A 17,492-nucleotide genomic window follows, 5' to 3' on the forward strand; every position below is an offset into this window, starting at 1 on the left:
CTTAACTCCATAGAAAAGTTTTCATACTCTCAGCAAGTGTTATCCCCAATTGTGAGGCAAATAGTACACAAACCCGAATGAGAAGTACCTATGCTTAGCAGTAAGGGAGTATTCCTTCGAAAGTTTGATAACGAGAGGAAGTGTGACTTGTAATTATTGAGCTTGGGTCGTTACATTACTGTAGTAATGTTTCAAAATACGGATTGAAATGATTAGCCATTGTTTAGAAAATTTACAAAAGGATTGAATTCTAAGTTGAATTTTAACTTTTCAAAACTGATTTTGATTCCATTTACGTTTCAGAAATTCCCCGTACGCAACGCAAGCCAACCATGAACAACAAAGTGTCCGGATTTTTGGTCGCCTTCTGTTTCACCTTCATGGTACAGAGCACTTTCTGTAAGGTCGTTATCCAAAGTGACAATGACATGCCATGTTTCCCGTGTAATTACAGAGACATCTCCATGGACGACATCAAAATGTTGTCTCCTACCTGTATGCAGTGTGCGGATATGTTCGGACGACCTTCGTTTGCCTACTGCTGCATGTGTCATAGTGACTTCCGGTCCAATTGCGAAAGCGCTCTATCAGGCAGAATTATCTAAAGAGTTGAGAAAACTTGTCACATTTGATACATATATAAACGAAAGATCTATACATATATGTATATTGATTGTGACCTAAAATATCTTAGGGATGAAAGGTGCAAAAATATTGTTCCAGATCATTTATCGTTTTGAAAAAGTGTTCAAACCCTTTGAAAAGAAAAACAAATAAATTGTTTATAAAGCTTGAATGTTTTATGATGTTTTGACGACCATGCATACAGACTGCAAATTTCTATAATTGAGCAAACTACCCTGTAATAACACAAACATACACGGATTGCTATCTCCTATGTTCAAGAATACATCACAGGGACGAAAAAACATAAACATAAACCTTACACTGAATTCGGCTTCTACAGTTTGACAAAATATCGTCGTTTTATAATGATATTTATTTGATTTATATTATATACTTATAATTGTTCAGTATCAAAACCGCCTTTTTCCTCCTTTGCAAATTTGAAAATCTATATGTATTCAATATATCATCTCCATAACCCAGAAAGTAAATTCTCAGACTAGTTTCAGGTTTTTATATGAAATGGAATCTCATTCAAAATCCTCTATTTACAGCATTACTGTAGACTCCTCACTAAAGCATTGATAAAATCCCTTGATATTTCATGTGCGTGCTTAAATAGTAGTGAGATACACCCTCCCTCCGCAGAGAAAGTGACCTTTCGATCTCTAACCAGACATTCTACAGCTTGACCTAAACAAAATAGGAAAATTCCACTATCCGGAGTTTGTAAGGTAACATGTGCTGGGTAGCACCAAGTCCCACTCATAAGCGTAGTTTTTGGAAAGAACAGTGGCAACTGTCAAACCGTTTTGACACCCAATCCATGTTTTCTGAACTGCTACACTGCTCCCTTCTTCGACATCGAAAGCAATATCAACGCTGATTCTTTAGTTTAATAAAGGCATCTCGATCTCCTCTAGCTTCTACGCTTGGAGTGATCAACTGTCATAGGAAAGATTGATGAAAAACTCGGTTTCTTGCTGTGCAATGGCACCGCTTAACTAAAACAATGCACCGCTTGACTAAATGGATGCTCCTACTTGCCATGGCTAGGAAGGCGACCTTGCCCGGTTGCTCAAAGGTTAAAGTTAATCAGTGGTAAGCGATAAATTCAAAATGTTGCCGTTGAAAAAAAAACATAACAAGAGCGTTAATGGCAAAATGGCTATGAAAACGCTATGAAATGTTGCAGAATGTTTCCAATTGTGTTTAATCTATATTTGAACATTTTTACAAAACAATGGTTAACCTAAACAGCCTCTGGGCAATCGAAGCGTGAAGTACATTCGTTTTTTACACTCGCTATTTAGATTACGACAGAACGATACTCGTTGTTGAGATTACGTGAGAACGATAGTCGCTGTTTAGATTACGTCAGAACGATACTCGCTGTTTAGATTACGCGAGAACGATACTCGTTGTTTAGATTACGTCAGAACGATACTCGTTGTTTAGATAACGTCAGAACGACACTCGTTGTTAAGGCAACTTCAAAACGATAGTTGCTGTTTAGATTGCGTCAGAACGATACTCCCTGTTTAGATTACGTCAGAACGATACTCCCTGTTTAGATTACGTCAGAACGATACTCGCTGTTTAGATTAAGCGAGAACGATACTCGTTGTTTAGATTACGTCAGAACGATACTCCCTGTTTAGATTACGTCAGAACGATACTAGCTGTTTACATTACGTCAAAACGATACTCGTTGTTTAGGTTACGTCAGAACGATATTCGTTGTTTAGATTACGTCAGAACGACACTCGTTGTTTAGATTACGTCAGAACGATACTCGTTGTTTAGATTACGTCAGAACGATACTCGTTGTTTAGGTTACGTCAGAACGATACTCGTTGTTTAGATTACGAAAGAATTATACTCCCTGTTTAGATTACGTGAGAACGATTCTCGTTGTTTAGATTACGTCAGAACGATACTCCCTGTTGAGATTACGCGAGAACGATACTCGTTGTTTAGATTACGTCAGAACGATACTCCCTGTTTAGATTACGACAAAACGATACTCACTGTTTAGGTTACGTCAGAATGATACTCGCTGTTTACATTACGTCAGAACGATACTCGCTGTTTAGATTACGAAAGAATTATACTCCCTGTTTAGATTACGTGAGAACGATTCTCGTTGTTTAGATTACGTCAGAACGATACTCCCTGTTTAGATTACGTGAGAACGATACTCGCTGTTTAGATTACGTCAGAACGATACTCCCTGTTTAGATTACGTCAGAACGATACTCCCTGTTTAGATTACGACAAAACGATACTCACTGTTTAGGTTACGTCAGAACGATACTCGCTGTTTAGATTACGTCAGAACGATACTCCCTGTTTAGATTACGTAGATTACGTCAGAACGATATTCGCTGTGTAGATTACGACAGAACGATATTCGCTGTTTAGATTACGTCAGAACGATACTCGCATACTCCCTGTGTAGATTACGTCAGAACGATACTCGCTGTGTAGATTACGTCAGAACGATACTCGCTGTTTAGATTACGTCAGAACGATACTCGCTGTGTAGATTACGTCAGAACGATACTCGCTGTGTAGATTACGTCAGAACGATACTCCCTGTTTAGATTACGTCAGAACGATACTCCCTGTTTAGATTACGTCAGAACGATACTCGCTGTTTAGATTACGCGAGAACGATACTCCCTGTTTAGATTACGTCAGAACGATACTCGCTGTGTAGATTACGTCAGAACGATACTCGCTCTTTACACTACGTCAGAACGATACTCGCTGTGTAGATTACGTGAGAACGATACTCGCTGTGTAGATTACGTCAGAACGATACTCGCTGTTTAGATTACGTCAGAACGATACTCCCTGTTTAGATTACGTCAGAACGATACTCCCTGTTTAGATTACGTCAGAACGATACTCCCTGTTTAGATTACGTCAGAACGATACTCCCTGTTTAGATTACGTCAGAACGATACTCCCTGTTTAGATTACGTCAGAACGATACTCCCTGTTAAGATTACGTGAGAACGATACTCCCTGTTAAGATGTTGCTGTATCCAGAAATGTATCCAAAGTATAGCATTTTCTTATTAAATTTTAAACTCTTAACTACAGTTGATTAAAAAAAGCAAAAGAAAATAAATTCCTTCGAAACTAAAACCACGAACTAGAAACTGTGCAGTAATCGCAGGTATATATCGGTTCATTATTGCCAGATAAGGACGTTCCTGGTTCGGATGGTTGAGAAAAACCACCGATCTTCGGCCAGTACCTGGTGACTGCCTCACGTTCCCAAGCCCGCGACCCACAGGTGGAGGGCTAGTGATAAAGACGGTCAGCGACCGACAATCTTTCATGGAAATCTGGTTTATGGATCAAGTCGTTTAGATATCGAGTCAACCAGAAAACGTCGTAAACTTGGGAAAAAGGATTGTCACTATGTAGGAAGGGACCCGTGTCTTAGAAAAACCGAAATCAACATACTGCATAGTTATCTATTTTTGATTGCATGCAGCAAAATGATTGATTAAGGCATACGGCTGATGTGGAAAACTGAAACTGATCATAGACAACAAAATATACGTCCATTTTATGTCAATATACTTCAGTATCAAATTCAATACAAATATAATTTAAGAAGTCGATTACAAGGCTTTAACATTGTCCAAACTTACTTGTGAGTTTGACCATTGGAAACTAGCCGTGACAAGACCATGGTCAGATTACCGCAATGAGCTTAGAGGGAGGATTGAAAATCTACATTGTTTTAAGGCACGCCTATAAATCACTGTAAGCTGTTTGTTAAAGGAAAATCTATAAATGTCCCTATTCAAAAATTAAAAAGATATTAACAAATTGTGAAAATGCAGTTATGTGCAATAGTTCCAATGATTCAAACGATCAAAGTAAGGATTTCCATCTTTTTCTGAATTAAATAAACACCATTATATATTTAAACTAGAAATTGTTGCTAATAATTATGCGGGCTTTTCACTCCTTTGGCGACAATCTTGGATATCGGATAGACTCCCCGAAAAACAAAACACTAAATTTATCGGAAGGACGTTCTGCATCGATCTGAAGAAGAAAATTTCAAGAAAATTCAAAATTGAAAAAAAAAAAAGAGAAAAAAATTGTTAAATTTTGAAAACTTTACCCCACAGTGAGCTTTTTTACTTGACATACTTTGTATTAATATGGCATGAGAAAAAGTTAGATAGGGAAAATTCTCTACAAATATTATTGCACAAACTCTGTACAATCAATGGTTTTCCTGATATTGCCGTTTTTAAGTTTTGAACTTATGACGTCATGGCGGCCATATTGGATTTTTGACCTACTTATAAAATCGGCATCGACAACTTCATATACGTATCTACAAATAGAAGAATAGACTGTGTGTCTAGCTTTTACAATTTAAAAGATTACGAGCCCACAATATTGGAAGAAGAATAATAAGAATAAGAAACAACAAAAACAACAGGTCTTTTTACCAACTGGTGAAAAGCCCTTATAACAGAAGAAATGAGGAACATGATACTGGAGTCTTTTATCCGATTTATTGTAACCATATATACATCTAGGTTTATAAACATATAATGAATTCATGGAAACATTTTAAAAACAATATTTCTCTTGTGTCAGTTTCTTAAACTACTACAATACAAAGATTAAGAGATATGAATGTATCTTATATGTTAGTCTATAATTAATCATAAAATTTGGTCTAAATATATACACATCACGAGGTATATGTTTCATCTCCAATAAGACGCCATACCAAGAAGGCATAATCCTACACTTTGTAGCATTCACAGTCTAAAATAACCCATACCCCAAATAACATACAATGTAGTACGACTAAAAAACATAGACATCAAATGTATCACTAACAAGAAGCACCTAGTCATTAATGGTGAAATGATTGTAACAACATATGGTATCAGTATGTATCGGAAAATGTGATAAAATGAAAAACATTTCTTAATTTTAGCAATAAACGTAACAGAAACGACATCAATTCCTACATTTTAGATTCTCAATATTCCAATGAATTTTCAGATCAACTGCACTAGTGTAACTGAAGAGGAAACTTGAAAATTTATTTTTCAAAATGGCAAAAATGGTTGCCATATTGGATTTTGAACAGACCTGAAAATAGCAACACTTGGTTAGGAGCATCTTAGAATCATTTCAGTTAAGTTTGGGCTCAATCTCTCCTGTGGAATTTAAGAATAAATTTTAAAATATGAAAAGTTTATGCAGGACGGATGGTGCCAAATGATATTGGAATCACGATGGTCACTCATTGGTGACTATAGATCATCCTGTCTGTTTGAGTCAGATGTCTGGAATATGGTAAAATTTAAAATATTTCAGTTTCATGTACATGTACATCATAAAAATATTTAATCTTATTTTAACATAGAATATGCATAGTAATAATAAATCAAAATGTAAAATAAAAAGTAATTTCAAAAATAGGAGAGGTAGTGATGTGCATTAGCATTCCATTCCAAAGCTTCTTGTCAAATCCATCACCCTGTAAATTAAAATAAATGTAAAATTATTATGAAACGAACGATATATGTTCTATGTATATTCTGTACCTGGTACATGAAATCAGAATCATTAAATTGAGGTCATTTATCATTTATAGATGTTGTGGAGTGGATATCTGCAAAATATGGTGGACAGCTGCATTCGGTCATAAAAACTTTGAAATTAAGCTTAAATCTACTTTGGACCAAAGCTTAAAGATTTAAATATTGAAGCTTAATGGAAAACATTTCCTTCCTTTGGTGATATCAGGGGTTTTGCAGTTAAAACAAGTACACATAATAAAACGCATAGCATCTGTAATACATATTTCAATCAGGGATTTTAAACTGCAAACCAAAGGGAAACTCTGCACTGTCACAGGAAATAAACAAGAAAATGGCCTTGCTTGATACATACATGTACATATGTACATACTATTATCTCAGAGAATTACTTTAATTGAAATGAAAAACATTAAATACATGAATTATACAGCGGAATCAACACGCTACTAATGCTCAAAGTGTCTTTTTGTTTCCCGTTGTTTCAGAGTTATCCATGAAAATTTTATCATCATCAGATTTTTTCATCGATGTTTCAGTAGACTTCTCATCATATAAAATATATTTGTAAACATCTAATAATATTTAATAAATCTTTATATAAATTGTCCCCTGAGATACTTTGCAAAGAATGATATTGACATAGAATTCATTATTAGATACCAATGTATTGCTAAGCATAGTTATCACCCAAGGCCTATCGGTAACATGATAAGCTCTTACCTTTCATGGTACACGTATACCTATTTATTTGCTAGGTACTTCTAATGATAAAAATTCTTCTTTCCGTCTGAAGTATTCATCAAATCTTATCACAGCATACCTGAAAAAGCATGGTGCAATGTATAAGAAAGAAATTGAAAGAAAAATTTAAAAAAAAAAAGAAAAAAAGAGTTAACAAAAAAATTATATTTACACTACGTAGATACAAAAATGAAATATTTTTCAAGGCCATAAGAATTTTGAAATGAAATTATGAATCATTTTGAAAATACTTATACATCATGTCACCGCATAGGTTTAGTCCTGATTCAATGAAACAGAATCTGAATGTATATTTTAAACCATTTGTTCTGTTAATTTTTATCATCTAATATCTTCAAAGCTTGCTGAATAAATTTCTAAACAATAAAGCAAAAATACATTTTCATTTCTGCATGTAAAATCACATGTATATCCACAAAGTGCCCATTCATTAAGCTTTAGGACAGTAAAGTCAATAATATGATTCCATACAAAGTTTTGACTTACTCAAGATAATCAAAATCAATGGTAGAGTACTTGGCTTGTATAATGGCCCAAACACCCCAGAAAAAATGGGCAGTCTGAAATTCAAACGTCAAGTTGTCAGTAAAACAAAAAAATTCTGCATCATTGTAAACTTCAGACATGATGTTCTAACTTTTTAGCATCTTACATATCAATATATGTGTTATATGATAACAGAACAGTTCCCATATAGCATTCTACCATTCAGATGAAATCAATTTTTTGCTAAATACATATCATATATTGTTCTATTTTGATTAAATTTTTTATGACTCAAAGCCTTGTGACTCATAAGTAATACAGATATATTTATAATGTGTAAACATTGGACAAAACCTTCACACACACACACGTGTTGGGATATATTCAAGGCAGATTTTTGTAACACTGCAAGGAAGGAATCCAAATCCTTTAAGATGAGAGAATATATATCTACTGTTTCAGCAAATCATACATGAATTCTCAGATTCTAGACCAGCAATGCTCTTTTGCATTATTACAGTATCATAAAAACATCATATATGTCATTTCCATGGACTGTCATGGTTCTCCCATCTGGAAATGATATTGTGAATTTTCTGACAGCTGAAATGTCATTCCTTAATTGTGTTCAATAAAACTGGGAAAAAAATGCTGAACAGTACACAGTATAATATGAAACAATAAGAATTATTATTATTATTACATTCTTAACAGCCCATCAACACATAAAAGGTCATTAGGGTCATCAAACAATAAGAAACCAAAAAATGAACCATAACACACATATGACCTTGGTAGGACATAGTTCTTGACAATTTCTCCAACAGGAGGTTATATAAATATCCAGACTTCTAAACGGTGTTATGATATTTGATCATAAGTATTCAAGAACATTAACTCTTGTTATTTTCTGTGTCCTTTCAATTAAATTAAAAAATTCTGGAAAAGAAAATAACAAACAAGGAATATTTTACATATTCAGTATTTACGTGTACTTACCAAGGCACATTTGTTGACATAAACATAAAATCTTTCTAGCTCTGTCTGTGATATATCATCTGAGTTGTCATGTGCTAGATTCCAGGCCTGTAGATAGGAGTGAAGCCATCCCATCTGGAATTCCTTGTCTGGGTACAGATTGTAGTCCACTTCTTGCACTCCTTTAAACAAAACATTCCCCTGACCCATAAACAATTGTAAATTCCATATTTAATCTAATAAGCACACTTGGTCCTACAAAGGCATCTATGCTTTTTTGGGGTGAAAGAAGAGATCACTGAGCTGTAAAAGTTTTAGCATCTTACTTCACTGATCTACAAATATATCTACAATATTCACATTCTTTTTAACTCTTTGCATGTGTCCCATATACAGCCAGTGTATTTTCCTTAGTTTTTTTGTCTTTTTTTTAATTCTTCAAATTCAAATCTAGGTCTTTTTTCTTAAATTTAGATTCAGGTGATTTTGTTTGTTTGTTTTTTCTTCAAATCTAAAATAATCTTTTCTTCTATTTTTTTTTCAATGCCTGATTATATTTAACCATGAGACATTTTCCTGTAAAAAGATTTATTTATCCTGCAACATCTCTTAAATTTAATGTAAGCCTATAGAGTATTGCATATGGTGTAATATTACTTGTAAAAGATCAATTTTGAATGTTACTTTTAACATACAGCATACTACTTCTACACTATTGTTGGGGAAAAAGTCTGATCTAGAGACAAATATTTCACAACCTAATATCAAATTCTATTTATATTCTCAATATCTACAAACGAAGTAAACCCTTCATAACAAACAGTTTTATTCAAACAGTTAAAGAAATTAGCAGAGGCCAAAGGGCCTAAACAGTCACCTGAATCGATTTTGTCAAAAAAGGTAATAAACTTAAACTATATTGTACACATAATGCAAATCCAAATTGTGTATACATTAACTGCTGTTCTATACTAAGGTTTTTATCCAAGTTTAAGTCAAAAGAAATTACAATCAAGATTTCAGTTTTCCTATATAAAATCTTCCATCTAGGAATAGTAGAGCATTTTTCAAATTTCAGTCAATTTGACCTGTTTTTGGCCCTGCCCATCAGCCCCTGGGGTCAGTCAAGGTCAATATGTGCATCTCATCAAACTGTCTGCTTATATTAATATAAAAAAAATTCTATCCAAATTTGAACTATTTCTGAAAGAAAACAAATTATGCTTAAAAGATATTTTCCTATATAAAATATAATAAATTTTACCCCCTCCCGAAGGGGAATTGTGAGGCCCTGATATCATGAAATTTATAATTTTTATAAAGCACTGTAAGACACATATAAGGTCCTACATTATCTGGGTACTGAGATGAAGATTTTTGAAATTTTTAGTTGATTTGACCCATTTTTGGCTCCACCAAAGAGCCACTTGGGTCAGTCAAGGTCAATATGTGCACCTCCTAAAACTGTCATCTTAAACTAATAATTTTACCCAGGTCTATTTCCAACAGAAAATAAACAAATAACATTCAAAAACGTGATTTTCCTATATAAATTAACATAAATTTTACCCCCTACACAGGGGGAAATGTGAGACAATGGGGTCATGAAATTTACAATCTTGGTAAAGCATCTGAAGGCCTTTCTGTCCTTGAAGAGTACTTGATTCTATTATACCTGGGATTTGAGAAGAAGATTTTTGAAATTTCAACCAATTTGACCCTGTTTTTTTGCCCCATCCCTCAAGACCCTTGGGGTTGGGGACCATATAAATTGCAGTTTTGGTGTGCCTTTAGCCATGAAACATATTTTGTAAAATTTCATTGAGATTGGTTCTGGAGTTTTCCAGAAAAAGTTGAAAATATTAAAAGTTCAAGACGCCGGACAAAAAGGAACCACAATAAAGGTCACCCAGAGACTTTGTCTCAGGTAACCTAAAAATACATGTACATATTGCACGCACTTACCAGCAAATTCACAGAAGTGATTTCCAATGTCATAAGGCTGGTAGTTGAACATTCCATATTCATGGTCAATAAAAGTCACTTTGTCTGTATAAAAGAGATATTACCGTTTTGATATAGATTACTAGCTACAGTCAAATGGTATTCAGATATATCTTATGCTAAAACTGAGAAAAGTCACGAAGCCTCAGTGATGCCAAAATGACAAGGTGGAAATGGTGCATTACATATAGAACCAACTACACATTCAAGGATAAGTAGCAATTAAGTTTTGAGAAAATAAAAACTTTCCTGCATGAGTAAGTGAATGTAAGCCTTGGTGCAGAAGACATTATTAACTGATAGCAGGTGTTGGAAAGCCAAGTTTGTTTTGTCTTCAGAATGAAAATTTCAGAACAATGAATGACATAAGCAGCTCATCATTACTTTTTTGAACAGAAATACTAAAGGCAATTTACAAGTACCTAAACATTAGGATGTAAAACAAAGTACCTGACTTTTTGTTGTAGATTACATTACCCACTAGAAGGTCATTGTGGGCATAAACAATGGGACACTCCATAGCCATCAGGTGCTCCTTAAGGGTGACCATTTCACTCTTAAGTACTGATCGAGGCTGTACATGTTTGGAAAATCTGAAATGGAAGATATCCTTATGATGAATTTACTCATATCCAAAAAGCTTCAAGGGAAACTCCAAAGTTGCACACTAATGCATGATCCTGATTGTACTAACATGAACTGCACATGATTGACCACTAATATGACCTTAAATGACCGATGACTTGACCTTTCTGATCTATTGTGACCTTTCTGACTTGACCTTTCTGACCTATTGTAACCTTTCTGATCTATTGTTATATTTCTGACCTATTGTGACCTTTCTGCCCTATTGTGACCTGACCTATTGTGACCTTTCTGACCTATTGTAACCTTTCTGACCTATTGTGACCTTTCTGACCTATTGTTATCTTTCTGAACTATTGTTATCTTTCTGAACTATTGTGACCTGACCTAATGTGACCTTTCTGACCTATTGTGACCTTTCAACCAATAAAATCCTTTATGGTAAGTCTCATGACTTAATATATGACCCTGTATGATCCTTAGGCCTGTATGACCTTGTGATATATGATCTTTTGATAAAGAATTTGATTGTGTCCCTAAATATAGCCTTGCTTTGTACAAGTGGTCAGTATTAAGTGGTTTGTGGGACATATGTCATACAGGTTTTTGTTGGTTGTTTCATTGATTGGTGAGGTAAGATTTCAGTCGGTGTGGTCATTTTCAGACATTCCAACTTTACTAACCGAAAGTCGAACCTCACAAAGATAATATATATTTTTCATTTACCTGTACACCAGGTAGATATGTATCATGCACTGGTGTGTTCCTTCATATGTATTCGTTTGTATGTGTACGTGACTCATAACCACACTTAGGTTCAACATTTGTCACGTTTTGATTGGGATTACTAAATCGGAGTAACACAGTACATGTATAGTTTATGTTATATCTCAGTCTCCTGTCATCAATAACATAATGGTTGACAGCCTGTGTTTACACCAAATAACCTAACTCACTGATACTGACAACAATAAAGTCAAACATGCATGCAGGATAAACATTTCATCAACAGTGTACCTAAAATATGTTTCACTGGTAAGCTACTTAAATACCTTACAATCATGTAACACAAGGAGTATTAATTCATTTCTCAAAGAAATTTTTTTTCACAGTGAAAAATTTTTTTTTTCCAATATAATACTAACAATATGCCAAGTGAAAGAGATTGGGATCAAACTGTGTTACTCATACCACTGTAAGTGTATAGGGTGACAGCTTGCTGTTAGTCAATTGATATCACATGAAAACTGTTCAGTAATGTATTTTCCTATTAAAAAGCACAACAGTGCTCTCAACCGTATAATTAAGGACTGCCCAAACACTCACTGCTATATCATAATTTGGAGGATGAACGATACGTTTGTCCTTCTTCAACAGTACATCTCCTTACCAATGATTAAGATAAAATTTATTGTTTTTTGTAACTAATTAATCTACTCAACCATTTAACCTGCATATCATTAGACACTGAGTGTGATATAGTTGTGTGACTTGGTGTAAAATGCATCAACCACACACATATCATTTCTTTACAATACTGGCAGAAATATTGGTTTATAATCTTGTTTCCATTAAATGAAAAGAAAAAATGACATGTGATATCTCTTTAAAAAGTTTTTAAATCACCAAATTCTCGAAACAGAAGCCATGATATTCATGCATGAAATGAATTTTCAACTTGGAGAGAAAATACAGAAATAAAATGCTTTGAATGAAGATTTGTTTTAAACAGCTGTAATAGAGAAAAAATCACATGGCTAGGATCAGGTGAACTTATCAACTTGTATGGAAAGTTGACTCAGGGCTCCCGATCTGCCAGATTTGGGGCCGAATCCCAATGCAAAATAGTATCTTTTTCTCCCAATTTAGACCCCAAGTTTTCCCAATTCTAAGGAAAACACCATTATTTTTACCAATTCAAAGGGCCCCCGGCACCAATCCCAAAATGGGGTGTGAGAGCCCTGTGACTTTTAATTCTAATTGTAAAAAAGTTGGCTCTGATGCATGAATTAAATGGATTAGGTTCGACATATCTCAAATCACCAATTGTGGACAACTTACTTCTCTTGTTTCACTGGATCATCAAACTTTTCTGGCATCTTGCTAAGCCAATCATCCAGTTTATCAAACAGTTCACACTGGGGCTTTGATCCATCAGTTCCCTGGGATTTCACCAACTGAAGTTTCACTAGTTCTTTTGCAACTAGTCTGAGAATGAAAACACTCATTTAAAACGTATAAAATTGAAGAGAATTTAGTGAGAAAGCAATCTTCGGCAATTAATTGAATACTTTGTGTTACGAATGCAGAGAATTTGAACAGTTAAGATTACAAATGAAGTCTTCGTAAAATGAAAAGAGAAATGAAAATCTTATCATGATGATTTAAATAAGAATAGATCTTGTAACACTAGATTTATGTAACAACCAGAATAAAAATCAAGTTATAGAGAGAGGATAAGATGATGCAATTAGCCATTACATCATGTATTATATCTAGTGGGCAGAAAGCTTGTGTCTGTTAATAAGCCCACACATATCTAAATGTTGCTACCTGAAAACATAAGCATAAGATTGGCTACATATAACCTACTGCATTGGCCTTCTGCATGATAAATACAGTATAAGCATGCGTGTGAATTTGTAACACAACCAACTCACTTTCCTATATGTTGGTCTCTCACTGTCTTCTCATCCAGCTCTACACCGGAAGCAAATCCATACATGAGAGCGTTTCTGAAGACCGCATATAATGGTGGACATATATCTTTCTTTGATAAGACTATCATGTTTTTCATTTCTGCATCTCGGTCAATAATTAAATCAGTTTTTTGTCCGAACACTCTGATAACAATGGAGTCTTCACCAAATTTTCCATCTTCATAAAAACATACCAATTTGTTTGTTATTCCTCCACTTAAAATCTGAAAAAAAATCCACAATCACATAGTCATTGGAGCAGGCAAGCATGCATAAAAATGTACACTAAGGTGCAAGTTCAAGATATATGAAGTGGTTTCATCAAGAGACTTGTGGGCTTTAATGGTCAGTTGACTATAAAGACATACATGTACCAGATATATGTGATTAGCAGTAGAAAAAAATTAAACCAGTTTGCATTCCACAAATCGATTTCTCCAAATTCCAACTTTATAGAGTGCTTTTCTATCTAAAATGGCAGTCATATTAAATTTTGGATTGACCTGAAAAATAACAGCATTTGGTCAGGACCATTTCTGGCTGAATCCAGCTGGAATACTTGGTAAGAAGCTTAAAATAGACATTGCTTGGGGAAACCATGATTGCACAATCATGTTACAAAATGGCAACAGTAGCTGCCAGAATTAACTTTCAACAAGACCCTACTTAAAAAAATAAATAAATAAATAAAACCACTTTTTCAGCATTCTTTCCTTAACATTCCAACCAATTTTCAGCTGAATGTCACAAGTGGAATTTGAGAAAAACAAATATGATATTCAAGACGGCAGTCACAGTGGCCATATTGGATTTTGAATTGACCCCGAAATAACAAAACTGGGTTAGGACCACCTCAGGATCATTTCTGACAAGTTTCAGCTAAATCCCACTGTCGGAACATGAGAAGTTGAAAATTATAAAAGGATTAAGGTTTAATTAAGGTTTAAGGAGAACATATGATGAATTTGTAACAACACAGCAAAAATTAATTCATCTGAGACATACTCAAGACAATGTTGTACGTTGATATTTATATAAAAGTTGTTGTTTCCCTTTGTAATTGTGCCTCTATTTACGAACTTTACCGAACCGAAGTCATAACATCTTTTTAACATTTCCGTAAGAGGTTGGTATTTACTATAAACATGTATAGGCACTATTCAAACTACACAATAAGCCCTCAAATGACCATACGCCTACATGCTACCTGCGATATGGCATCATGAAATGAGTGCAACATCGCAATTGACCCATAAGTGTGCTTATTACATCTGTTCATTTGAGTATGCAGGTTGGTCTGGAGTTTTTTTCGTGATGGCCTTCTGAACTTTGTATAATAGCAATTTGTATTTTCAGTTGCACCCAATTTTCATTTATTTTGATACCCTCAAAAAGTTTTTCATAGTAGATACTACATAGCTTAAGTATGTCTCAAATCTTATCTCTGCATAATTATCAAGTGAAAGTTTTTTTCAGAAATTGTTTTAATCTCGTAAATTTCCAAATTATGTATTTAATGAGGCTTTAAGCATGGCGGCGATCAAAACATGTTGGCATTGGCAACGATCAAAACATTTTGGCTTTGGGTCATAAATGACAGTATCAAAAGAATTATTCTTGAATCCAGCTTGAAACTGAAACAAGAAATTCTTTGAATTTGCTTAAAAAATCTATGAACCAAGTCATTTCAAAATAATTAAGAAGAGGATAAGAAGAAGACCATAGGCCTTACAACAGTAGGCCAACTATAAAAACCTGTACAATTGCATATAGTGTAACAGCAATCGAAGTAATAATGATTTAAACAGTTCGGAACATCTCAGCAGCAAATGAGAAAAAAAAACTCCCCATTTCAGTTTCTCAATGCACTATTGGGACATTGAGAAGTTTTCAATGCGTTTTTTTAAAAATGTCAACCATAATGGATTTTGGACCAATGTGAACAATTTGGTCAGGAACATCTCAGTATCATTTCAAGCAAGTATCAGCTGAATCACATCATAGAATATGAGAAGAAATTTTGAAACAGATGTTTAAGAACATTCTCTTCAGGTTGGTCATGTCAAAGGAAATAAATTGAAGTCCTTACAACACAACCAGCAGAATATTTAAGCATGACTACACTGTCACCTTCACCTAATTAATGACAAGTGACCAGTATGAAGCATACTATCAGTTGTATGTAGGAACTGACCAACATTTTTGCTTGTACTTTAATCCTATGTACATGTACACTAATTCTAAGATAGAAAGTAATGAGATTAGATGGTGAAAAGGTCAAAGAAAAAAGTACACAAGGCGGTAAGAATGTACTGCAGACGCTTTGGCTGTACTTTGCTGATATGTAAGACCGTCTCTATGGTTTGTACACGGAGACCTTGCCAAAGCTTTTTTGAGAGTGTGACATTACTTATTTGCATTGACCAACATTTAAATGGTGGTCATGCGTGTCGTCCTTGAAATAGCGAATAGACGCTTATCTGAGCTGGAACACCTGTTTTGACCTTGTCCCTTGTAAATCTTTCATTTGTTCCCATTTTACAACGGTTCACTTCACCATCATGATATTTTGACCCTGGTTCACTACACCATGCATGCTATACAATAACATGTTACGTTGATATTTTTTGTTGTTGTTGTTTTATATGTAATTTAATCTTAACATACAAGATCTCTGTCGATATCGCTCTATTTTCAACTGACAGAGCCTTCCACAAAATTTTAAAGTGAAGGCTCCAGCTCAGAGACACCTGACAGGTTCTATCACAAAGAGAGATTCTGATTCAAATCCTGTCAGGAGAAGGTATGTCGTTTTCCTTGTTCTAATTATACTCCAAAGAATAAATAGGTATGATTCACACATGAGTGTGCATGGGCCTTTACAGGGAAATTCGGGCGATCTCAAAGTCTGAAATTGAATTGATATACAATCTTCGTCTAATTTCTCACTAAGATATGCACAAGTGGTATGCTTTAACACAAAATAATAGCACAAACAAAAAAGCAAGTATATATATTTAAGCTTAAGCACCATAACTTCTAGCACGTATTTAAGTTTATGGTGTGTGATTTGCTCCACATATAAGCAAAGATATACGAATTGAAACCATTTGTCGATCACTGTAAAATATTGTCCATCACCTGGTATGGCCTACCCTACCGGCTTTATATTATCCGACTACGTGATACAGCAGGCCGGTATGTGTATCGGCCCATTCAATGCCACATTATTGAGTTGCAGGACACACTGATAATCCATCTACCTTAGATTTCACACTGCTTTGGTCCCACTGTGGTTTGACTTTTTTCAACGCCTCAAATCCAGCTGATTCAATTTCACTCTCTTCAATACTTAGGTCGAAGTACACCGGCTCCATAGTAGATGCAGCCATGTTGGATAATGTCACAACAACAATTGAGAGTTATTCCCCTTCGTATATGAAAAATCAATCAGATTTGTCAGCTTGAAAAAAAAATCTTATTTGTAATGAAATCGAAGATACAGCTTGGATATCAAGATCAACAAGATGTACAGGCAAATTTAAAACAAAATATTTGTTAATCTTAAAAAAGTCTCTGGTCAGATATACCTGAACGGAAATCATGATTTCCGAATAACGACACGATCAAAATTCGACACAAAATCTTATTGTCATTGTGAAATGTTCCCGATAAAGTTTAATCATTAAGATTTTTAGAAACAAAGACTTGCTGGCATATTTTATCATATGACTAAACGTACATGTGT

General features: G+C 34.5%; 1 protein-coding gene across 1 annotated transcript; it reads right to left on the bottom strand.

Annotated features, from left to right (window-relative positions):
* Positions 1–5,210: 5,210 nt before the first annotated feature.
* Positions 5,211–17,136, bottom strand: LOC132554202 (ethanolamine kinase 1-like). The gene is made up of 9 exons (XM_060218507.1): positions 17,008–17,136; positions 13,706–13,968; positions 13,107–13,253; positions 10,911–11,053; positions 10,422–10,505; positions 8,478–8,638; positions 7,479–7,552; positions 6,951–7,050; positions 5,211–6,166 (listed from the first exon to the last, which is right to left on the bottom strand). Exons 1-8 carry the CDS (start codon positions 17,134–17,136, stop codon positions 6,975–6,977), a joined length of 1,077 nt encoding a protein of 358 aa, XP_060074490.1. The 3' UTR covers positions 5,211–6,166; positions 6,951–6,974.
* Between the last annotated feature and the right edge of the window lie 356 nt (positions 17,137–17,492).

Source organism: Ylistrum balloti, unplaced genomic scaffold (assembly GCF_031769215.1).
Source record: "Ylistrum balloti isolate Yb309-2 unplaced genomic scaffold, AGI_CSIRO_Ybal_v1 Utg370386, whole genome shotgun sequence".
Taxonomy (NCBI): domain Eukaryota; kingdom Metazoa; phylum Mollusca; class Bivalvia; order Pectinida; family Pectinidae; genus Ylistrum; species Ylistrum balloti.